Source organism: Pleurodeles waltl, chromosome 8, assembly GCF_031143425.1.
Source record: "Pleurodeles waltl isolate 20211129_DDA chromosome 8, aPleWal1.hap1.20221129, whole genome shotgun sequence".
Classification (NCBI taxonomy): domain Eukaryota; kingdom Metazoa; phylum Chordata; class Amphibia; order Caudata; family Salamandridae; genus Pleurodeles; species Pleurodeles waltl.
The window spans coordinates 1,510,634,932-1,510,660,232 of NC_090447.1; the positions used below are offsets into that span (position 1 = coordinate 1,510,634,932).

At 44.9% G+C, this 25,301-nt stretch overlaps 1 protein-coding gene across 4 annotated transcripts in view; it reads right to left on the reverse strand.

The window, feature by feature from the left end:
- CFAP44 (cilia and flagella associated protein 44) overlaps positions 1-25,301 on the reverse strand; it is a 382,521-nt gene that overhangs the window by 82,868 nt on the left and 274,352 nt on the right. For 3 of the 4 annotated variants that reach the window (XM_069202788.1, XM_069202785.1, XM_069202787.1), the window contains 2 exons: positions 24,336-24,529; positions 16,022-16,193 (listed from right to left, as the gene is read on the reverse strand). In XM_069202788.1, the coding sequence (XP_069058889.1) occupies positions 16,022-16,193; positions 24,336-24,529 (366 nt within the window). The remainder of the gene's footprint in view (positions 1-16,021; positions 16,194-24,335; positions 24,530-25,301) is intronic. The other variant, XM_069202786.1, reaches the window with a different exon arrangement.

Genomic DNA, 25,301 nt, shown 5'->3' on the forward strand with positions numbered 1-25,301 from the left:
TGAAACTAGTTCACAATGCCAGCGGTATCCAAAAAAACAAATCCCTCTGGCGACAGGTCCAGGTAAAGGGAGGAACATGGTGCTAGCATATAGTAATGTAGACATGCGTTGCGATGACGAAAAAGTAGGATAAATTCAGCATGCAGTAGGTCTAATAATCGGTGAGCCTAACGAGCAATGCATTGTGGATGTAGTCTCAGAGCACACCTCAAACAGTAAACGGATTAAGATACCTCATTAGGATAGAACCAAGTGAGTAAGATAGAAGAAAATGTAAGAGTGCAGGGATAGAGACGTAAATGACACAGCAAGAAAAAGTGACATGAATCCATATTAAACAGTTTAGCAACACCAGTAACACAGGGATACCTTAGTAGAATCTGTCATATTCAGAAATTCAATGAATTGTAGCAAATGTTTCTTCCAAGTAGGGTCTTCTAGAGAGTATATAGCACACATCAAATCACCATAGGCCTTACAAGAAGCTGAGCATTAATAATAGATACTCATTAAGAGAAACAATGTATGTTGTCAATACCACTACAACCACGTTTCTTTGATCGTGAGCTCCTGAATTGACTAACTTTTCTTCCATATGCATCGTCCAAGATTGACACCAACTTCTAATTTTGGATAGCTTCACCTACTTTTTCGCAGTATCAGTAACTATTTGAAGAACAAGTGGTCCAAACCTCACCTGGTGATCCACCGTTTCTTTCAAAGATGGGCAATGTGCGATATAGCAGGGGTGTGTTGGACCTTTGGAGCATTTCTTTAACTAGTACTTATGACTATCTGCAACATGGTGGCACTCTTTGTCTAATTTAGAGACGAGTACAACAACAGTTGTTTATGAATTCAGTACACATTAAAATGTACTAATACCTGTCGCCCAAGGTATTCCTATAGGTTTGGGGGCCTGGAATAGTCTGAATTATCTCACTTGGAGGGATGTGATGCTAATAGCTGTATCGGTACCGTCACTGGCAGCCCTGGCAGGGTCAATCAGTGGTGCAAGCTGTAATGGCCTTCTACCAAAGGCCCTGGCAATTATTTTTTCCGCAAATTAAGCACTGGTATTGATGCATTTAATGTGGTAGGAATGATATGACGGCATGCATTACACCAACAGCTGTTTCGATCACCCAACTCAATGGGTCCATCTGACCAAGATGGAAGGAGCAGGGCTGTACTGGCCATCGAGGACACCAAAGATCTTAGTGAGCTAGAGTGGGGGGGTAATGACCCCTTTTGACAGAGGGAGCTAGGATTTCCTCTGGGGCAAGGCAGCTCTGAGGTGGCAGCACAGATCTTTTTTAACGGCACATATGTGATTCACTGCAGCGGAGAAATAATGCTCCTCGGTCTGTGCCAGACCATTAGATGGCGAAATATGTACTGTTTTTCAGGTCAGAACTGACCGTTAGACCTGTAGTTTTAACCTTATCACATTTTGAAACTGCAAAGTTAATTGTTCGTTTTCGTTTAAAATAGTGATACTCACCATCCCTATTATCTGGGGTTCCCTCCAGAGTCCCCCGGACGAGGATTAGGCTTGATCAGCGCGTGTAGTTTGGGCTGCTTATAGCTCTCAGTCCAACCAGCAAGAGCATGCTTCAAGACCTAGCCTTTGCTTGAACGTGTGACGTTCTGCATATCTTTCCTCATCATTCACTCACCTACCAGTTTACCTTGAATACTCACTCCTCCAGTTATAGACAGTGTAACTTTTTATCATTTTGAGTGTTTTGGGGTCTTGAAATTCTCCGCTTCATGAAGCAGCAGAGCGAGTTATAGGACAGATCTGTAGTGTAGAAAGAGTGGTTTAACACGAGTGCTGCACATAAGGCACGTGGGCCAGGCTCAGGGCAGACAGCGGGAAACAGATGCGTGGTGTAGTGTTGCGCCTGTGACGCGACAAGCGCGGGCACTACCATTTTAAAGGTGAATGCGAGGGGCTTGGGAGCCCACGCCCCTGCTATATTCTGCTATGTGTAAGTGGGTTAAAGAAATAAAAAGGGCGTGGATGGTGGGCGCGCTCTCTTGAAAGCGGAGCGGGAGGCAAGAACACGCCTGCCGTCACCGCCACATGTCAAACTACCATGCGTCTCCGAGTCATTAATGCGCGCACTGTCTAATCTACAAGCGCGACATTACAGGTGGGAGGGGCAGGTGACCGAGGTAGCCCGAGACGGCACACTAAGGGCCTGATTTAGAGTTTGGCAGACGGGTTACTCCGTCACGAACATGAAACATGGCGGATACCCGTCTGCTGTATTACTATTCCCATGGGATATATTGGAATCGTAATAAGGTGGATCGGATATCCGTCACGTTTGTGATGGAGTAACCCCATCCGCCAAACACCAAATCAAGCTCCAAGTCAGTTTTAACATATTTCACGAACACATTTACGGTTAGAGGCACAGGGAGGCAAGAAGTGTTATCCAAATGTGGAGTTGCAAATAGAAAGTCCGGCTCTGCAATCCAAGTTCAGCGACTTGACCTTCGGCTACTCCAGCCATCGCTGGTGGACACAGCTGTAGATTCACTACTAGGGCCATCCCCGATGGGCTGCACATGGCTATGGTCAACGCACACAGCAGCAGATGGGATACTCAACTATACTCTGGTCTCTAAAGTGATGGGCTTGAGCAGCAGCGGATGGGCTACTCAACCGTCCTCTGATCTCTACACTGATGGACACGCACAGCAGCGGATGGGCTCCTAGAGCCAAACATGTACCATTGCATCAGCATCTGCACATTCCTTTAGCTGCCCGAGCTATGGGCCCCCGATTGTTGAGGGGCAGACTTAGGGTGTCATACCTTGTAGAAGTGATTCCAGTTTCTGCATCAGAGCAGTTCTGGTCTTTGGGGGGTGGGGCACATGGAGCCGCCACAGTTGAGCATAACCCAACTCTTTGCACCGCAGTTGTTTCTGGAGGGTGAGGAGCCACCTCGCTCACTGCTTTAACTGCCCCCGTGTGATGCACCCTGGGAGCGCGTGTATGGTAAAGACATTTGTAGGTCTGTTGGACAGGGTCTTCTCTGCGTGGGTTGAAACCTTCTATGACTTGCAGGGGTTTCTTCCTCCTGGCTCCCAGCATCCATGGGGACCTTGGCACCCTGTATACCTGTCGTAGAATAAAACGATGACAGTCAAGGATGGCTTGAGTGCTAAATCCCAAGTTTAGTGCAGTCCGCATCACAGGAGAGTCACCTGCTTGTCCTGTGGCAGGGAGTGTAAGGGAAGCTTAGTACCTCTTCACAGACATGGTGTGTGAGGAAAGACCATCTTGTCAGCATCCATATACTTCATGGCAGATATACAGTTCTCCAGTCTTACAACCCATAAATACCATACAGGGCCAATGCAAAGTCTAATAATGTGCCATCGCCAGCCTGTTGCATGATTACAGCGGCAGCTGGCCAAACCAATCATGTGCCAGCCAAGGACGATAGTAGAGATTAGAGGGTCAAACACACCTCGCTACCTCTGCATACATCAATAGACAAACCTCTACACCAACAGGAATCAGCAACAATAGAGAGAGAAGCTAGCACAGGCAGTCCTCCAGCGTGAAGAACAGAGAAGCATACTGAAGTGCAGGCACAGACCACTTCGAGTGCAGACTAGCAGGCTCGACAGACAGGTAGCAGGAGGTAGGTCTGGTACAGGCGTAAAGAACCCTGGTGCGACCCCTTCATTCTGGCACCTGCAGGTGTGCTTCAGGCAAGAGCGTGCCATGCCCATTGGCATCTAATTTATACACAGGCATGTTTGCTGAAAATGTTTGAATCTTACTTTGTATGCATCTATATTTCTATTACTATGTGTGCATCTACACACATATGAATGTAAGCAAAACACACTGCTTTGCATTGAAATGTTTTCGTACCAATTAATGTGGGTGACAAGATGCAGTTCCTGTTTTTCTGTGCCCCATCCTGGCACATTCAACAGCTATGGTGGAGGTGGTGTCTAAGAGGGTAGGGTGTGAGCTGAGGCCTCTAATGGACAGCTTCAAACAGACAGCGCATCCACTGGAAGGAGTACCTCTGTCTATACCTTCATCCCACATCAGGTCAGACCAAGAGGCCTCTAATAGACAGACCATTCACAGGAATGAGTACTTCTGTTTACAGCTTCATCTCACGGCGGATCACACCAAGAGGCCTCTAACTGACAGAGCATCCACTGGGAGTAGTACCTCTGTCTATACCTTCATGCCACGATGGTCACACGAAGATGCTGTTGTGGCTTGATTTTAGAGCTTCGTTTGGCATGTGTATTTCAGCTTAGGCTGCTGCCCTTTGCCCTAGTTATATGCTCTGTTTTCAGTTATTTATTTTAACACAACTAGCTTTTAGTGGATATGTTTTAGTTTTCTAATCAACTGCAAATCTGTGAACATATTATTACTTTCAGTGCACAACGTTTCATAATGTACCTCTGCTAAAGGATGCCCAGTGCAGTACATGGTATTCCACCTAGATATTGCCGCCAAAAGAGTGCGTAGATATCTTTGGCATTTAGGCAAATAATCACACCAGGTCTTTTCGAAGAAATTAATACGCTTTGTTAAAAAACAACAGACAGGCCAGAAGAAGATAGACAGGTCATTTCCCACCAGGAAACCATCTTATGGTGCATGCCATTTAATTGTTACATTGCTGACCTCAGCCCAGTCTCTGCAGCCAAACAAAGAGACGGAGGGTAGACCCATGCTTTCAGGTACGGGGGGGTGTTCCTTCCATGGACTGAGTACGGGCCGTATTGGGCTAACACTGCTATGCTTTAGTTAGGAGCTAGGTGTAGATTTTTTGCATATGTTATTTCAGTATGCTTGGGTTGTTTATCTTCGACCCACTGATCGTAACAATCCTAATCCTATTGTGTCTTATCTTCCTGATATTTGAGGCTTATGTATTTTATCATAGATTGCAGTCTTCACAATAAATGAATTGAAAACGGTTCTGCATCTCCTTCCTCTTGCCTATGTATGAGACTCCGCAAATATGAGAAAGTGGTGAGATTTGTAGACCACTATTTGCTTCTGAAGTCACGGATTGTCATGTGTCAGGATGCCACAAATCACCTTTACTTTCTTGGTTTTGGTGAGGTGCTGCTAGCTAGCCAAAAGGGCTATGCCAACAGTTCCCAGATGGTGCAGAAGTGACTCAGTCACCCACAAGGGGTGGTACTAGCGCCCGAATCCCGCAGTCTTGTTACCATAATGAGAGTCCTAAGACAAGGTCTCTTACAGAGCATCCACTGGGAGGAGTACTTCTGTTTATACCTTCATGAAGTACTTCTGTTTACACCTTCATCCTATGCTGGGCCACAGCAAGAGGCCTCTGCCAGACAAAGCATCCACTGGGAGGAGTACTTCTGTTTACAACGTTATCCCACGGCGGATCACACCAAGAGGCCTGTGGCAGACACAGCATCCACCGGGCGGAGTACTTCTGTAAATACCTTCATGAAGTACTTCTGTTTACACCTTCATCCCATATCGGGCCACACCAAGAGGCCTCTGACGGACACAGCATCCACAGGGAGGAGTACTTCTGTTTACATCTTCATCCAATGCAGATCACAAGAGGCCCCTGGTGGTCAGAGCACCTAACCTGTCAGCTGGTTGGCTTGTGAACGAGGTCGGAGCTTAATATTTAAGAGTGGAGGGAGTCCCATTAAAGTATATGAAAGATAATCTACTTCAGGAGGGTCATGCAGGCTTGCAAAGATACTGATGTTATTAAAGTCTATAGAGGGAGTTATAAAGAGAGTGACTATAATTGAAAGCAGGATGCACTGGTTCCTTTAAGGCCTGAGTGAAATGTTAATTACACAGGAGTAATCAGAGTAATTTCAGTAATTTTGAGTTACTCTTGTGAAACAAAATTACCAAAAATGACGAGATTATGCCTTTTGGCGTAATTTGGAGAAATTTGGAGCAAAAATGACTGCACAAGAGCGCAAGCGGCTTTGGTACTATTGTTCTGTTGCATTTAGCGCTATTTTTTTAGGTTCACTTTGGAAGCGTGGATGCATTTTGTGCTAAGAAAATCATGCAACAATGTTACGCTGCTTGCATAGTTCCATGTATCTCACATAATTTTACTGTAATTTTGCATAATTAAGTACAGCAAATTCCTTGAGTTATGCCCTTATTTCTTTTGAGGCATATCATCATCTTAAAAGAAAATGTTACTTACCCAGTAAGCATGTGTCTGTGGTATACAGCGCTGTAGATTCACATGCTCTGCATAATTCTGCCATCTAGTGTTGGGTCTGCAAGGTTGCAAGATGTATTTCTCCGAAACATCTTTCAATCACAAAGTATAGTGACTCCTCCTCTTGATGGCAATGTGCATGGGCATCAACTCCTTTGTTTTCCAGTTTGCGGTTATGAATGGAGTGTAGTGTATAAGTAATATAAGTGAAATGTCCATGCATGTGAACATGTATGAAAGACTAACAGCCACAGGTGTCCAGGTAGGCAGGTGGGCGCATGTGAATCTACAGCACTACATGCTACAAACAGATGCTTACTGGGCAAGTAACATTTTCCGTTCGATGGCATGTGTGGCTGTAGATACACCTGCTCTGCATAGACTGTAAAGCAGTGCCTCCCCAAAGTGGTGGCTAATTTATCAGTGTTGCAGTGCTTTGGAAAAGATTAGGTATCACTCACTGCCTGACCTACATTAGCAGTTGGCATGCCAAAACATTCACACAATAATGTTTAGTAAAAGTGTGTGGTGTTGCCCATGTAGCTGCCTTACATATGTCAGCTATGAATGTGCTCAAGGGGGATAGGTAGTGTGGCCTTTTGCATAACAAGTTTGGATACATTTGACGATTCATCTAGTTATACTGGATTTAGTAATAGGGTTGTCTTTGTGTGGTGGAGAGAAGGCAACAAAAAGTAGCTTTGTTTTTCTAAAGGCTCTAGTTCTATCAATGTAGAAATAAGCACTCTGTTCACATCTAACATGTGTAGGGCTCTTTCAGCAACAGAACCAAGTTGTGGAAAAAAGACTGGCAATTCAATAGTTTGGTTGAGATGAAATTGAGATCCTACTTTTGGTAAAAATGGTGGATTGGTACAAAAAAACACCTCATTCTTGTGTATGGTTCTTGCAAGTTAGTAGCTGGAGCTCACTTACACATCTAAAGGAAGTGATTGTAACTAAAAAAAGCCACTTCCCACGGTACAAATTGTAAAGGACATGAGTGTAGTGGTTCAAAAACTGTGCCCATGAGTCTAGTGAGTACCACATTAAGGTTCCAAGGAGGCAGAGGGGGTAATCTTGGCAATATTACTCTCTTAAGCCCTTCCATAAAAGCTTTATTGACAGGGATTTTGAAAAGAGTAGAATGCTGCCTGTTCTGAAGGTAAACAGTTATAGCTGCCAAGTGTAACCATATGGAAGTTTGCTTTTTGCAAATGAAAAAGATACAAGATGATATTTAGCACCAATACTTTGAAGAGCTCCCAGTTTTTAGAGATGCAATAGTGGACAAAGTGTTTCTACCTTGCTGCATAACATGCTCTAGTAGTTGGTCTACGTGCTTCTTAAGAATATCCATACATTCTTGAAGTAGGCTTGGATATCCAAACTCTATGACTGCAGGAGCTAAATTACAAGATTCAACTCCTTGGGATTTGGGTGGATGATTTGACCAGGGTTCTGAGTGAGAAGGTCCGGGTCGAGGGGAAGCTTCTTGTGAGGAACTACTGACAGTTCTAGCAGAGTGGTAACCATGGTTGTCTGGCCCATGTCGATGCCACTACAATCAACGTGAGAGATATTTGCCTGAGTTTCTGCACCAGATACAGAATGAGAGGGAGAGGTGGAAAAGTGTAGGCAAATATCCCTGACCATTTTATCCATACAGCATTGCCCTTGGACTGAGAGCGTGGGAACCTGGAGGCAAAGTGTGGGCATTTTGCGTTTCCCTTTGTTGCGAAAAGGCCTATTTTTTTAAATCTCCACTTTTGGAAGTAGGGTAGTAGGACTCGAGGGTGGAGTCCCACTCGTTGACTTGTTGCCGCATCCTGCTGAGGAGGTTGGCAAAATTGTTGTATGTTCTTGGGAGGTGTTCCGCTAACAGGTAAATGTTGTGGTGAATGGCCCTGTGTCAAATTGTCTGTCAGAGACGAGACAACTGTAGAGAATGTGTCCCCCCCCCCCATTTTGTTACACATAATACATGGTTGTCATGTTGCTTGTGAGTATGATATCTACTTTGTTGATAAAATGAATTACGAACGCTTTGAGTGCTAGTTGAACAGCCAGCAACTCTAGTCAGTTGATGTGTAGAGTTTGATGTGTGTGATCCTAAAGATCCTCAACTGTGAGATCCTGGAGGTGTGCGCTTCTTCTTGTCAGAGGCGTCTATTGTCAGAATGATCTGTGGAACCGGGACTAGGAAAGGCTACCCCTTCAGAAGATTGGTTTTGTTCCACCACTGCAGAGAGCAATAGGTGCGCATCTAGACGACCTGTGCCTAACACCATTGGCATGAAAGATTCCTGCAACGGTCGCATGTGAAGACAGGAATGTGGCATGATGGCGATGCAAGGGGCGAACATGCCTAGCATCCTCATGACACATTTTACTGTGACTTGGTGATTAGGGCAAAACTGAGAGAGTTGCGTCTGAAAACTCTGTATCCTTGCTGCATATGGGTAGGCTATTCCTGATTGTGTGTTGAGAATGCCCTTTAAATAGGGTTGTATTTGAAGTGGATTTAGGTGTGACCTTTGGAAATTGATTGTGAAGCCTAGTTGATTAAACAAGTCTATTGTGACTTGAGTATGATGCAATCATTGCTTGAGCGTACTGGCTTTGATGAGCCAGTAATCTAGGTATGGGAAGACATGAAATTTCTGCCTGTGCAACTAAGCTGTGACAACTGTGAGGCATTTTGTAAACACACTTGGTGCTGTTGTGACCCCAAAGGGGAGCGATTTTGAATTGGTAATGTTGTCCTGCTATGACAAATCGGAGGATTTTGCGATGTGCAGGGTGTATAGGAATGTGAATGTAGGCGTCTTTTAAATCCAGTGCTGATAAAAAGGTGCCCTGTTGAAGCAGTGGCGTCACATCATGAAGCGTGACCATGTGAAACTGTTCGGATATGATGTAATGATTTAAAGATATAGGATAGGTCTTAAGGAACCATCCTTTTTAGGTATGAGAAAGTACAGTGACTATACTCCTGTTCCCTGATGGCGCAGAGGAACTAGCTCTATTGCTCCTTTGGCAAGTAAAGCCTGCACTTCCTGTTTGAGAAGAATGACATGCACCTGCGAGAGTTTGTGAGTATGAGGGAGAATGTTTGGAAGTGTGGCATTAATCTCCAGACTGTAACCATGTGGGATAATATCCAACACTGATTGGTTGTGAGAAAGTAGCCTCTTTCTAGCCTTGTTACCCCCACTTTTGGCCTGTTTGTGAGTGTATGTCAGGGTGTTTTCACTGTCTCACTGGGATCCTGCCAGCCAGGGCCCAGTGCTCATAGTGAAAACCCTATGTTTTCAGTATGTTTGTTATGTGTCACTGGGACCCTGCTAGCCAGGACCCCAGTAATCATAAGTTTGTGACCTATATGTATGTGTTCCCTGTGTGATGCCTAACTGTCTCACTGAGGCTCTGCTAACCAGAACCTCAGTGGTTATGCTCTCTCTTTACAAATTGTTACTAACAGGCTAGTGACCAAGTTTACCAATTTACATTGGCTTACTGGAACACCCTTATAATTCCCTAGTATATGGTACTGAGGTACCCAGGGTATTGGGGTTCCAGGAGATCCCTATGGGCTGCAGCATTTCTTTTGCCACCCAGAGGGAGCTCTAACAATTCTTCCACAGGCCTGCCACTGCAGCCTGAGTGAAATAATGCCCACATTATTTCACAGCCATTTTTCACTGCACTTAAGTAACTTATAAGTCACCTATATGTCGAACCTTTACCTGGTAAAGGTTAGGTGCAAAGTTACTTAGTGTGTGGGCACCCTGGCACTAGCCAAGGTGCCCTCACATTGTTCAGGGCCAATTCCCCGGACTTTGTGAGTGCGGGGACACCATTACATGCGTGCACTACACATAGGTCACTACCTATGTGTAGCTTCACAATGGTAACTCCGAATATGGCCATGTAACATGTCTAAGATCATGGAATTGCCCCCTCTATGCCATCCTGGCATTGTTGGTACAATCCCATGATCCCACGGGTCTGTAGCTCAGACCCGGGTACTGCCAAACTGCCTTTTTCTGGGGTTTCACTGCAGCTGCTGCTGCTGCCAACCCCTCAGACAGGTTTCTGCCCTCCTGGGGTCAAGCCAGGCTTGTCACAGGATGGCAGAACAAAGGACTTCCTCTGAGAGAGGGTGTTACACCCTCTCCCTTTGGAAAATGGTGTGAAGGCAGGGGAGGAGTAGCCTCACCCAGCCTCTGGAAATGCTTTCATGGGCACATTTGTGCCCAATTCTGCATAAGCTAGTCTACACCGGTTCAGGGACCCCTTAGCCCTGCTCTGGCGCGAAACTGGACAAAGGAAAGGGGAGTGACCACTCCCCTGACCTGCACCTCCCCTGGGAGGTGTCCAGAGCTCCTCCAGTGTGCTCCAGACCTCTGCCATCTTGGAAACAGAGGTGCTGCTGGCACACTGGACTGCTCGGAGTGGCCAGTGCCACCAGGTGATGTCAGAGACTCCTTCTGATAGGCTCCTTCAGGTGTTGCTAGCCTATCCTCTCTCCTAGGTAGCCAAACCCTCTTTTCTGGCTATTTAGGGTCTCTGTCTCTTGGGATTCCTTAGATAACGAATGCAAGAGCTCATCAGAGTTCCTCTGCATCTCTCTCTTCACCTTCTGCCAAGGAATCGACTGCTGACCGCGCTGGAAGCCTGCAAAACTGCAACAAAGTAGCAAAGACGACTACTGCAACTCTGTAACGCTGATCCTGCCGCCTTCTCGACTGTTTTCCTGGTGGTGCATGCTGTGGGGGTAGTCTGCCTCCTCTCTGCACTAGAAGCTCCGAAGAAATCTCCTGTGGGTCGACGGAATCTTCCCCCTGCTACCGCAGGCACCAAAGAACTGCATCACCGGTCCCCTGGGTCTCCTCTCAGCACGACGAGCGAGGTCCCTTGAATCCAGCAACTGTGTCCAAGTGACTCCCACAGTCCAGTGACTCTTCAGTCCAAGTTTGGTGGAGGTAAGTCCTTGCCTCCCCACACCAGACTGCATTGCTGGGAACCGCGACTTTTGCAGCTACCTCGGCCCCTGTGCACTTCCGGCGGAAATCCTTTGTGCACAGCCAAGCCGGGGTCCACGGCACTCTAACCTGCATTGCACGACTTTCTAAGTTGGTCTCCGGCGACGTGGGACTCCTTTGTGCAACTTCGGCGAGCACCGTTTCACGCATCCTCGTAGTGCCTGTTCCTGGCACTTCTGCGGGTGCTACCTGCTGCTGAGAGGGCTCCTTGTCTTGCTCGACGTCCCCTCTGTCCCCAGACGCAATTGGCGACATCCTGGTCCCTCCTGGGCCACAGCAGCGTCCAAAAACCCTTTTCGCACGATTTGCAGCTAGCAAGGCTTGTTGGCTGTATTTCCACGGGAAAACACTTCTGCACGACTCTCCACGGCGTGGGGGATCCATCCTCCAAAGGGGACGTTTCTAGCCCGTCGTTCCTGCAGAATCCTGAGTTTCTACTGTCCAGTAGCAACTTCTTTGTATCCACCGTTGGCATTTCTTGGGCATCTGCCCATCTCCGACTTGCTTGTGACTTTTGGACTTGGTCCCCTTGTTCCACAGGTACCCTCGTTTGGAAATCCACCGCTGTTGCATTGCTGGTTTGTGTCTTTCCTGCAGTATTCCCTTATCACGACTTCTTTGTCCTTTGGGGAACATTAGTGCACTTTGCACTCACTTTTCAGGGTCTTGGGGAGGGCTATTTTTCTAACTCTCACTATTTTCTAATAGTCCCAGCGACCCTCTACAAGGTCACATAGGTTTGGGGTCCATTCGTGGTTCGCATTCCACTTTTGGAGTATATGGTTTGTGTTGCCCCTATCCCTATGTGTCCCCATTGCATCCTATTGTAACTATACATTGTTTGCACTGTTTTCTAAGACTATACTGCATATTTTTGGTATTGTGTACATATAACTTGTGTATAATTGCTATCCTCATACTGAGGGTACTCACTGAGATACTTTGGCATATTGTCATAAAAATAAAGTACCTTTATTTTTAGTATATCTGTGTATTGTGTTTTCTTATGATCTTGTGCAAGTGACACTAGTGGTACTGTAGGAGCTTCACTCGTCTCCTAGTTCAGCCTAAGCTGCTCTGCTAAGCTACCATTATCTATCAGCCTATGCTGCTAGACACCCTCTACACTAATAAGGGATAACTGGGCCTGGTGCAAGGTGCAAGTACCCCTTGGTACTCACTACAAGCCAGTCCAGCCTCCTACATTGGTCCACTGTGATATTTTGCCACTGTTGGAAAAAGAGCTGAAGGTGTCCTTCTACAGGTGTTTGATAATCGGAGGGAAGGTTAAGTGAGTCACTGCTTGGGGGCAGTGGAAGACCTTCTAGGTCAGTGTGGTTTTCCAGTGTGGTCCCTGTTGCGGAGTAGCGTCGCCCCACTGACGATAAGCAGAAAAATTATGGCATAATACAAATATTTTATTTTCCCTTAATTTTTCTGCCTTCATAAGGTGGGGCAGTGCCGGGCTCCTCCACGTCAAGTGGAGGAGGAGTGGGATGTGCACTTCTAAGAGCGCATGTCAGTATGGCAGGCCAATCGAGGCCGGCTAATCTGACAAGGCACTTAGAAACTCTCCACCCAGTTGTATTTTACAGCTGGCCGGAGACCAAGCGCGGTGCCCCACTCTCCCCCTGTGCAGCATTTCTGCCTGCTCAGGCCATCGCAGCACTTCTTTCATGCTAACAGCATGAAAGAAGGATCGTGATTGGTTTGGGAGAGAACGCAAGGCGGCTGGAGCGGAGCGGCGCATCCCGGAGGTAGTTTTTTTTTTTTTTTAAATATATAACTACCCCCCCCCACCCACAGCTCCACACGCTGCTACCTACCCCTTCCTGGTAGCAGCTGCGACTGCGTGTTTTTTCCCCAACCTCTGTAGTTGTTTCCTTAATAGGAACCTTTGTAAAATCCTCTCTGGGAGGATGCATGGGGTTGGCCTTTGTGGTATGATAATGAAGTCTCTGGTGTAGAGGTTTTGGAGGCTGTTTTATATGGAGGCCTATGAAAGGCACCACACAAGGCAGGAGTTTGGAGCGCTCCCATGGACTTGGCCACTTCATTATCCTTTTTCATCTTTCCAAGAGGCTCATCTACTTGTGGGCCGAAAATGTGCTCTTTGTCAAACGGGACATTTAAGCTTGTCTGCTGTACCTCCTGTTTAAACCAGGAAATGCATAGCCACGCATGCCGGCGTAAGAGGGCACTGGTGTTTATCCCTCTTGCTCCTGTGTCTCCTGAGTCCAACACACAGCGAAAGGATTGTTGGAGATTAGTTGGCCCTCACTAACAATTTCTTGTCCTCTTTTCCTGTGGTCCTCTGTCAGGTACTGGAGAAGCTCCTCCATTTCGTCCCAGGGGCACGATTGTATCTGGCAAGAAGTCCTTGTGTATTGGCGATACGCCAATGGTTGGCTGCCTGAGCAGTTACACACTTGCAGAGGCATCAGTGAGCTTGCTCTCCATGTCAGGAGGCGGAGTATCATGAGCAGCTTGTGAGTTGGCTCTTTTCCTGGTGTTAGAGGCCACTAAAGAATTTGCAGATATCTGAGCTTTGATAAAACTTTAAGCAGACGGGGATGCCTTATATTTCTTCTCAACAAGAGAAGTGATCATGAGTGCCCTAGTTGGATCCTGAAAAATATCTTCTGCATGCCTCATCATGCCTTTAAGCATGGGCAGGTATTGTGCGGCTCTGTATATGTTGTAAGTGTTTCAAAAAGAAAATCATTTTCAATGGGTTCTTTGTGAAGTGGTAATTGGTAGTATGTGGCTACCCCCCCACCCCCCCAATGAGTTCCTGAAAGGAAGTAGTATAGCCGGTGGGGATGGTCTAGTTGGGTAGACATTTGGGTCAGTGTCTACATATGGATCAATACCATGTTGAGACCAAGGGTCTGTGTCTGTGGGAAAAGGCACATTATAATCCCCTGTGTCTGGGGTGTCATGAGTGAATGAGGTGAACCCTGTGGGGTGATGTCAAAAGGGTTGTCTTGAGAGGGAGGAGGTGAAGAGTAGGTGGCGCTGTGGAGAGATTGGTGGTGGAGATGTAGGCAGAGGTGGGTGAATACCAATCGAGTTTCTAGCCATTCTTTTTTGCTTGGTTGGAGGCTTAGGTGTGTCAAGAGCCTCTTTAAAAGTATGTCATTTGTAAGGTGTAGTGGTGACAGCTTTGACCAAGACTCGCCCAGTTTGGGGCTGAATATAAAGCTAAGATTGCCTGACATGGAGCTGTTACTTCATTTTATGTAGGATAGGCTTGAGGGAGGTGGTCGACTCCGAGGCTGAAGGTATTTTCAGTCTTTTCTGCACCAAGGCGCTTTTGACTTTCGGCGCCGAAGTTGTCGATGCGAAGGCAGGCAATAATGTTTATGGAGTCAAAACAGCTGGTGGACACAGAAGCTTTTGGTGCCGAGGCTGAAGGCGTTTGGCATCGAAGTGGAAGGCTTAGTTTTGCTTTTCGGAGCCGACCTCAATGGTAGGGCGTCCAAATTTGTTTTTCGGTGCCTGCCATGGCCTGAAGGCAGGTGCAGCCCTGTAGCCTTCGCTTCTGTGCCCGTGGACTTTTGAGTCGGAGCAGGGGGACTTTTACTCATTGTTGGATGAGCCAGAGGAATCTGTTGCATTTCAAGGACTGTATCGACTTCAGAGTCCGAATCCTTGATTGAAAAGGCCTGTTCCTCTGCAGCCGAGGCCTCTTGCTCCTGTTCCAGTTCTAACATGGTGTCTTGGAATCTGAAAATATCTGATGTGTCCTCAGTTTTGTGCCTTTGCATTTCGCGATGACTGGCTCTACGATCTTGTAGGGTCTTCTTCGATCAGAAAGATTGGCAGGTCTTGCAGTCCTACTCTTTATGTTCCAGTGATAGGCAGAGGATGCAGACCTGGTGCTGGTCAGTCAGCTGGAACTTTGCACAGCACTTAAGACAGAAATGGAAAGGAGTCAGTTCCATTAGGATTTAATTCTTGAGGAGATGGAATTGAGAAAATGGCACCCGAAGGGCCTCTATCAAAGCATGCCAATCTGATGGAGAGTTTCTTCAGTCCAGGAATGCGGAAGAAGGAAATTGGCATTCGATGAACAATACCAATGAATTGGGATGGTTTCCCAAATGTAAGAGGCTAAAAGACGGTCTCGAACCGGCTCTCGGTGAAAACAAAACTGGGCCTTATGGCGGAAGAAAACAGTTTAACAATGAAGTCAATGCCCATGTGCATTACCAGCAAGAGGATGAGTCACTATACCTCATAATTCGAAAGACTTTTCGAAGAAAAAGAACTTGCAACCTTCCGAACCCAACACTAGATGGCTGAAGTAGGCAGAGCATGTTTATCTACAGGCACACATGCCATCAAACAATAAAACACAATGTTGGTGGTCTGCTGTCCCTTGTAAACCACAGTCTTCATGTCTGTAGTCAATCACAGAGGGTCTTTAATAGAGACCTGCCTAATTAATGTTTATTAGGCAGGTTGGTCTGCAATTCCCTGCAACTGGAAATGCAACCTAATAGGACATATGCTGCATTGCAAAACTAAAGATGGACCACTTTTTGTGACCAGTCTTTTAGTGCATCTGGTCCTTAATCCCGAAAGGGAAGTCTCTAATACCAGAAAGAAAAGTGGTGTTGATTTGATAGACCCCCTGCTAGCAGCCACACAGATCACGAAAAGAACGCACAAGTCACATGGTGTTAAGAACATACAGGTGAATGCACCGGTCATACATGCATGACTTACAGGTCCTCCCACTCCTTCTTCCTCTGGAGAATCTTAGCTTTGGCCTTGTCGGCCTTCTCAATCATCTTCTCCAGTTTATCAGCCCGTTTGGCCGCCAGACCAGACCACTGGTGCTTCAATCTTTTGCCCACAGGCTCTCTAATACCTTTGCTCTCCACGCTTCTGGACTCTTCTGGAAGAGAAAGAGATGGTTAGAAGAGGCTCTGATATAACATCAAGTTACCAACTGAGAAGGGCACAAAAAAAGGGTCTCCTCACATCCAGATAGAAGAAGGCAAAACCGGTTCTTTATCAACTTATCATAGAACTAGGCCTTATGAATTCAGCATTAATGCTGCAGGGATAATTTAGAAGATCTGCCTCCTATAGTGATTGTCCTCTGAGATATATTATTAGGGGGTAGTGATGTATGTCTTGTAATGGATTTGTAATAAAGGATGCGGGAAGGAGATGTTTTCAAATATGACACTGGAGGGAATATATTAAAGCAACATGCAGGTCACCAAGCTTTTTCCAAATTATCAGCGTTGAACCCCATAAATAGCATGGGCAAAACACTTTGACAAAATGGAAAATGGATGGAATCCATCCTTTTTGAGCAGGCTGTGTAGCTACATTTTGAAAAACATCCAAAATCTACTCCAGAGCTGAATATAAAAAAAGCAGAGTTGTGTGCCTGAACACAGGAAAAGCCCCTAAGTTTGGACTGCCAGAGCCAGCCTGTAGAGCAAAGCACAGTTCAATGAGGTGCCAACACCTATTGTCATTAGTTCAGAATCGTCTTAAAACAGGGACCTATTGAGTGAAACAGTCAGTGAGATATGCTATTGTTTCAGCAATTATATTGGCAACCCTTTCAAACATACTGAAAAGGATCCATTGGAAGGGCTATTCTGATTAGTGATTGGCTGCCCATCACTAAAGCTGTGGGACAGACTGTCCACGACTGGCACTTAGACCAGTGACCTCAAAGCTGTCCATGGAATGCTGCAGTATTACTCCTGTTGGTCATATATTTTCAACCTGCGACAAGTGGCAGGAAATCGTCTGAAAAAGGCAGAAAGGCAGATAGGTGCAAAGATTTGCAACTCCGTATCACAGACTGAAGATATATAAACATTCCCAGCAATCTAATGGAAGGATATGAGCCCTGGAATAAACAGGAGCTCTGGGCAAAAAGGACATGGGAAACAAGTGAGTCCAGAGTTTGGCTGGGCTTGGAAAAGCGGGGAAGAAAAGAGATAAGGCATTATCTAGTCGCAGCTAACTTCTGACTAACTTTTTTGTGGAATCACCTACTTCTTTGCATGCAAGTGTGTCTCTGGATGACCCTAAAAATCTGCAGACCTTCACACAGGCGGTTGATCCCTGAGCGTTTGCACATACAATCCTTACAAATTTCACTCCATGGATAAGAAATGATTTAACAGCCTCTAAATCTAACATGTATACAGGGCTTTCTTTTACATCTGTAACTTCTGCTACTCAGCTAATGGGTGTTCAGTGCTTAGTAATTATATGGAATCATGTCATGACAATAAATCCATCACAGATAATGCAAGTATAGGGAACCCCCACCCCCGAAGGAAGAGTCATTATACAGAATAGGTAGATAAGTTGAAACGACAAACTATTTTTGCTAATATGCTCATCAGTGGTTCATTATTGTTGTAGTTAGGTTTGTTTGTCTGTATATTTTTGACCTACTTATTAGTTTTCCTAAGTGCTTTCATACAAAGAGATTTACAGATTTAAAGTGATGGTACAATATATTTTTACACAACGCAAGTAAAGATATCAGAAGAGTGAAGCAAGTCCAGGAAACATCCAAGGTGGACAGGAGCAAGAAAAACATTAATATTAAAAACAACAGGCATTCAATAAATAAGTCATAAGTTTTGAAACCTTCAACCTGTTCTCAAATCTAGAAGGGAGAGACAACAACCCTTACTCAAATCTAGAAGGGAGAGACAACACAATTCTAGAAGGGAGACACAACAACCCTTACTCAATTCTAGAAGGGAGACACCAACCCAAGCTCAAATCTAGAAGGGAGAGACAACAACCCTTACTCAAATCTAGAAGGGAGAAACAACAACCCATACTCAAATCTAGAAGGGAGAAACAACAACCCATACTCAAATCTAGAAGGGAGAAACAACAACCCATACTCAGATCTAGAAGGGAGAGACAACAACCCTTACCCAATTCTAGAAGGGAGAGACAACAACCCTTACTCAAATCTAGAAGATAGAAAGAACAACCCTTACTCAAATCTAGAACGGAGAGAACACAATTCTAGAAGGGAGGGAGAACAACGCTTACTCACATCTAGAAGGGAGAAACAACAACCCATACTCAAATCTAGAAGGGAGAGACAACTACCCTTAAACAATTATAGAAGGAAGAGACAACAACCCTTACTCAATTGTGACCACACCCCTAAATTGATTATTTAGGGGCGACCCTGAACCCAGGAAACCAGATTCCTGCAACCTGAAACAAGAAGGACTGCTGACCTGAAAGCCCCGTAGAGCCGACGGAGATGACAACTAACTTGGCCCCAGCCTAACCGGCCTGTCTCCAGACTCAGAGAACCTGCACAGCGACGCATCCAGCAGGATCAGCAACCTCGGAGGACTCAGAGGACTGACCTGCACCTAAAGGACCAAGAAATTCCGGAGAACAGCGGTTCTGTCCAAAACTGCAACAAAGAAACAATCTTTAAAGAGACTCCAGCCTCACTCCGGAAGCTTGAGTCTTCACACTCTGCACCCGACGCCCTGGCTCGTGTCCAGAAGAACCGAAACTGCAGAGAGGACCCCCAGGCGACTCCAACGACGTGGACACCCTGAGTCGACCTCCTTGCACCCCCATAGCGATGCCTGCAGAGAGGATCCAGAGGCTCCCCCTGACCGCGACTGCCCGGTAGCAAAGGAACCTGACGCCTGAAAGAAGCACTGCACCTGCAGCCCCCAGGATGATGAGAGGAACCAACTACCGGTGCAGGAGTGACCAGCAAGCGGCCCTCATCCTAGACCAGTTGGTGGCTGGCCCAAGAAGCCCGCCTGTGCCCTGCTTGCATCTCCAGAGTGACCCCGGGTCTCTCCATTGATTCCTATCTACAACCCGACACCTACTTTGCACACTGCACCTGGCCACCCCTGTGCTGCTGAGGGTGTATTTTGTGTGCCTGTTTGGGACCTCCACAGTGCTCTACAAAACACCCCTGGTCTGCTCCCTGAAGACGCAGGTACTTACCTGCTAGCAGACTGGAACCGGAGCACCCCTGTTCTCCATAGATGCCTATGCTATTTGGGCCCTACTTTGACCTCTGCATCTGACCGGCCCTGTGTTGCTGGTGCTGGGTGTTCGGGGTTTACTTGAAACCCCAACGGTGGGCTGCCTATGCCCAGGAGACTGAACTTCTAAGTGCTTTACTTACCTGAGAAACTAACCAGTACTTACCTCCCCCAGGACCTGTTGATTTTTGCAGTGTCCACTTTTAAATAGCTTATTGCCATTTTTGCCAAAACTGTGTACATTACTGTTTTAATTCAAAGTTCCATACTTACCTGTGGGAAGCACCTTACAATTTATGTACTTACCTAAATTCTGAATCTTGTGGTTCTAAAATAAATTAAGAAAATAATATTTTTCTATATAAAAACCTATGGGCCTGGAGTTGTCTTTGAGTGTGTGTTCTCATTTATTGCCTGTGTGTGTACAACAAATGTTCAACACTGCCCTCTGATAAGCCTACTGCTCGACCACACTACCACAAAATAGAGCATTAGTATTATCTAATTGTGCCACTATCTTACCTCTAAGGGGAACCCTTGGACTCTGTGCACACTATCTCTCACTTTGAGATAGTATATACAGAGCCAACTTTCTACACATAAGTACAGATTTGTGGAATAGCTATATAAACTGCCCAACTGAAAATTATTTAGTTTGATTGTTTTTCAGATTGTATGGGATCATTTTATGTTGGAGATGGAATTTATAAGCCTATTACTATTATGGAATTGCCCTTATTAACCTACAATATAATGAAACAATGAATAACAGTGAACGTATAAGGAATTTTTATTATAGAGAATCGAGGAGTATTTTGACTGTTGCCAATTTGATGGTCTCCAACAAGAATTTATCAATGGTGGTTGCAGGGTACTATATCACCTGCTGAAATGGTGGCATTAACTGTACGTCACCATTCTAAATCATGAAACTTCTACTCCACAATAATACAGGGAAATATCATGTGCCTGCTGTACAGATGGGAAGATAAAATGAACATTGCGCAATTAGGCTATACAATAGGATATTTAGTGGTATATCCAAACAATTAGTCATTGTGACTATGTGTGCAGGGGCTTGTGATTGGATACTGGATAACTGGCTATTTCCTGTGCTACATTTGAAGTCACTGCCCTCTTGTGTGTTAGTACAGGAGTCAGGCAATGAACCTTTTCAATTTGCATTGATTGTGGGAATGGCAAAATTAGATTATGCTAATAATGGACGAGTTCACATTTGAACTTGCTATTCCTGTACTGAATTATATTACTGCTTTATGAAAAATGTAGTATTTGTACTTTCAAAATGGCACTGAGGCAGTCATGCTTTATTTTGTCGGTCATTTATGTTGTTTATGTTACATTCACTTCACTTCCTGGTAACGCCATGATGTTGAACAAGACCTGCATGTCTGGCCGAATCGCGTCTTGGGTCACTCTGGACTTCCTGGGTGCATGCTTCTCTTTCCTACGGAGTAGAGGCTTGTGCATTATTATTACGGCTGCAGCTCCACCAACGCAGTACGACACCCCCAACAGGGCAAGGAGAAGTGGGAGCATTGCAATTGGATATATTTAAATAGACCTATATTTCAATTTAAAAAAATTACATTAATACTAACTAACTATAACTATAATAATAATGATTATAACTATAAACGATTGGCATGTGAAAGAATTATTGTACATGGGATTCTGCAATCCCTGTATAAACGATATCTCTAATTTCTTCATAACCGGTGAATTGTGATGCACCCAGTTGCGGATTATAAAGAAAAGAGGTAAAAACTCTACTATTATAAATTATTAAAGTTAAGTTCTGAAGGCACAATGCCTGCTGCCAGAGCCAGCAGCTGAGGTGAAAGGCAGGTCAGGTCACTAGCATAATTAAAGCAGCTGTACAAAGAAAGGAAAAAAAAAAAAGCCCTCATTTTGACTTTGGCGGATGCAAAAGCCCGCCTGCTGAAGTCCCACGGTCAGGTCACCTCCAGTGCAGTGACCTTCCCACAGCCCCTATTATGAGTTTCCTGCTGGCCCAGGGAGAAACAGCCCACAACATTGACACTGGCTCGTAATCGTGCCAGCTGCAATGTTGCGGTGTGTAGGGTGCAACAGCACCCGTGGCACTTTTCACTGTCTGCTAAGCAGAAAGTGAAAAGCGTGACGGGGCTGTCCATGGGGTCCCCTGCCCTACCCATGCCAAGTGCATAGGCAGTGCAGGGACCCCCATACGACCCCCTGCACCCTGTCTCCGCAAGCTTTTACATGGCGGTGTAACCGTCATGTAAAAGCTGCCGGACAGGGGGGTCGTAATCCCCAGGGTGGTGCTGCATGCTGCGCTGCCCTGGCGGATTAGGACCGCCAGCACCACCAGTCCCTCCAATGGAGGAAAACTGGCGGTCCAACCGTGGCCGAACTGCCACTGTCATAATGTGGCGGTCTGACCGCTGCCAAAGTGGTCGGCCCACCGCTTTGGTGGCGAACAGACGCCACCGCGAGTCTGGCGGTCCTAGGACCGCCTGACTCATAATGAGGGCCAAAGTGTTGCTTTTCTGTCTTCTGCTGTACTTTAGTTACAAGCTGAAAGAACATGTTTATTTTTTGCACTCCTTTGATTTTTATAGAAAGGGTAAAGTTAGAATCTTTCTTCATATTTCTACAAATCCGAGACATTGCAGTTTTAAAAAAAAACCTACTTGTATGGAAGTGTTTCTAATAACTTTTTGCAACGAATATCTATCCTTTTTTGATGTGTTTAATTTTGCACTAAAAGTTTTAGTTTTATTGTTCATGTTTGCAAACATGCTCTCTCTTTCATATGAAAGAGTTATGCACCAAGGTTTTAAGACATCTATGGGAAAGATAATGGTGTGACTAGTATTACATGGGATAAAGTACCCCCTGGAGTATATGATAGGTATACTGTAAGTCTTGTCAGAGTTCCATAACTTTAAGAAGGAACTCGGCCTTTGGCCTCATTCCTCAATATGGTTATGGAACTCCTCGGTGACCTGCAATATCCTTATACTATACGGCAGGCTGTATTTTATTCCTTATATAATTATAGAAATAAACACACTGTAATAACAGTAGTTACCGACCCATCAAAATTATAAGGTTATTTTTTTTTACCTTCACCCGGAGTTTTTGGCTGTTGAAAAGTCTGGCCCAAAATGAGGAATTACTGGGGTTACCAGACCCAACATTATTGACTCCCCCAGTAATCACTAACGGGCAAGATGCACTAAAATACTGGTTTAAATTGTGAGGCTTCTTTTCACGAAATAGTATATATTTTTTTGTAAATCAACCTGTTTACTAATAGGCTGCAGTCAAAGAAATGGTGTCCAGCAAGAGTCACCCGACCACCATATCTAGGATTGCTTTATTGCTTTTCATAAAAAAAAAACCAAAAAAACTTTTTTTAAAGCATTCCTATTTTTAAAAAGGAACCAAGGAACAAAAGTTTTAATTTCAGAAATTTTCATTAAGATTTGTTAGTTGCCCCAGACAATAGCCTGTTCCCCCTGAAGTAGCCATCCCAATTCGCAAAGGGAAAGGGGTCCAAAGGTGACCGGTATCCTTTTTGAAATGAGTTTCCAACCCAACTTCAGAGTCACTAACTTTTCAATCTACTTTAAATAACTCTTTCAAAATTCTGGTCGCACACCACTTATACATAGGAATTCAAATCACATTGGATTGAAAATCAGCACAACACACCTCTTCCAAACTGCAATGTGGTATCCATTCAGAAACTCATTTTAGGAGTAAGTAAAACTTTATTAGATGCTAAAATGTGTTTAGTACATTGAAAAAAAAAATTTCAGTGGTCACAAACACTACAATTTTACAAATCAGAGTGTTTGTGATCTCTAAAATGTTTGTGTACCTAACACAATTTTCTTAGAACACCTACACGGTCCATCATAAAAAGGGCTATATTTTCCCCACCCTCAGAGCTACTGGTACCTGTGGTAATCTCAACATGCTAATCACTGTAAACATCCATGTTTTTGACGGGAATCTCAAGTTCTTCCCATCCCCTCTACTCTCTTTTCTTGCACTCACAACCCAGTCCCTAGTATTGACTATGTCGTAACATAATAACATCTATTATAATAAACTCCATGTTTACATCTTGGGGTAGACTAGCACTGAAAAAAATAAATTTCTTGTTGCCAATCACGATGGTACTCATTTTAACAATGCCAGAAGGGCTCCCTTGGATTGAAACCTGTGACTCTGAGGTCAAACAGATTTCTGAAATGGATGCATTAGTCCAATGAGCCACCAGACCCAACTTTAATGCAATCTTTATATATATCATGATCCTCCTTTTGAGGGGGGATGAAGGGGTACTCTGCCGTCCATCAGGCTGCCACCTTGGCCAGATTACTTCCCAACATATTTGGAGGTCTCTGTTGGCCCTGTGTAGATCTCTGTGCCTTCAGAGGAGTCACTGCCAAGGGAGGTCGTCTGACGACACTGAAATTTGCTAGGTGGCTGCCTACCTTTCTGTTCTTCAAAAACAAACCCCTAAATTGGGATTTTCTTTTTTTTAAAAACCAAAACTAATATCCTTTGGAGTTTCCTCCCAGGTTTCTATTCATGATTGCCAGGGTTCACCTGTCGGTACCAAATGGAAAAAAAGTAATAAGACCATCTTCTCTAAATAGGAGGATGGCCTGATACATTTACCCTGATGTTGGGTGTTACAAACTCCGTCGGGCCATTGGTGTACGGATTTCCGTCAGCAGAGCGGGGGCACCTCTCTCCAAAACATGGTGGACTACCCAACTCTAAATTGAGTGGGTGGACCGTAGTTTGGCGAAAAGGGTACTCAGGTGAGTACGGTGTACATCATAGATTAAATCAGATTCAGTGTCTACAAAATTAAGGAACACCAGATAATTACATAAAACAGCTAAAATGGAGGAAAGATCTGGAAGAATTAACAATTTCAAGAGGGCATCCAGTTCAGCATTTATGATGTTCCATTACTATCCCACCTGCTGCTCTGGCTTCTCTGGCTATATCAGATTCTTTAAATCTGGCATCAAATCGGGTACTTTGTTTCTTGCCCAACTGTCCTCGCACTTTGTGGTACTTTTCAGAGAGCGCCAGGAGCCTGTATGTCGAAACCTGGTGACTGCTGCCAATGGCATGAACAACCACAGTGTCGTACTCAACAGAGGCGCGGAACCTGCAGAAGAAGAGAGGAAAAGAGGGCATAATCTTCACACAGGTTCAGACAGTGACCACAATGAGTTGATCAACATCATTTGCCTGAAGGGGTTAAATCTATACATGCATGAATATTAAAACTATAACTTGTTTTTCCATGTAATGTGAACAAGCACAGATGCAGACATTTAGATTGGTCTAACCTTGCAGTGGTCCTTGGTGCGGATCGATCTAGGATCAATCCGCAGCAGTGGTATCTCACCAAAACTGGCATTGGAAACTTCATAAGACAAATGAGTCAGTTGGCCAAGTCGTCTAGTGCTCAATACACAAATAAAGCCCACATGGTATTGAATTTGCCATCAATGAAAACAGTCTTAAAATTAGATATGAACTCATGATCCAGACATGGCAGTAACTGGGTTAGATATTGACTACCTGGAGATTATGCATGCCTCCAAAAGACTGACTCCCTCCTTTTTCATTGTGTAAAGTGTAAGTCACCTAACACAAACAAAGACTGAAAACACTGAATGAACATATGTAGGTCAACTCGCGCCAGGTTATAACACATGCAAGACAGTCGATATTACAAAACCACCTTAGTGGCATTTGAAGCAGTGAACCAATTGACTCATTTAGCTCTGCTTCATTTATATATAATATTAATGATTTTATTGTCCTATTTCCACCCTTCCTTACTGTCCAGTTTGTGCACTGAAGACATTTCTGGGGGCATGGTGATGGGTTACAAACCCTAAACATTGTCACATAATGAATTACTTTTGATC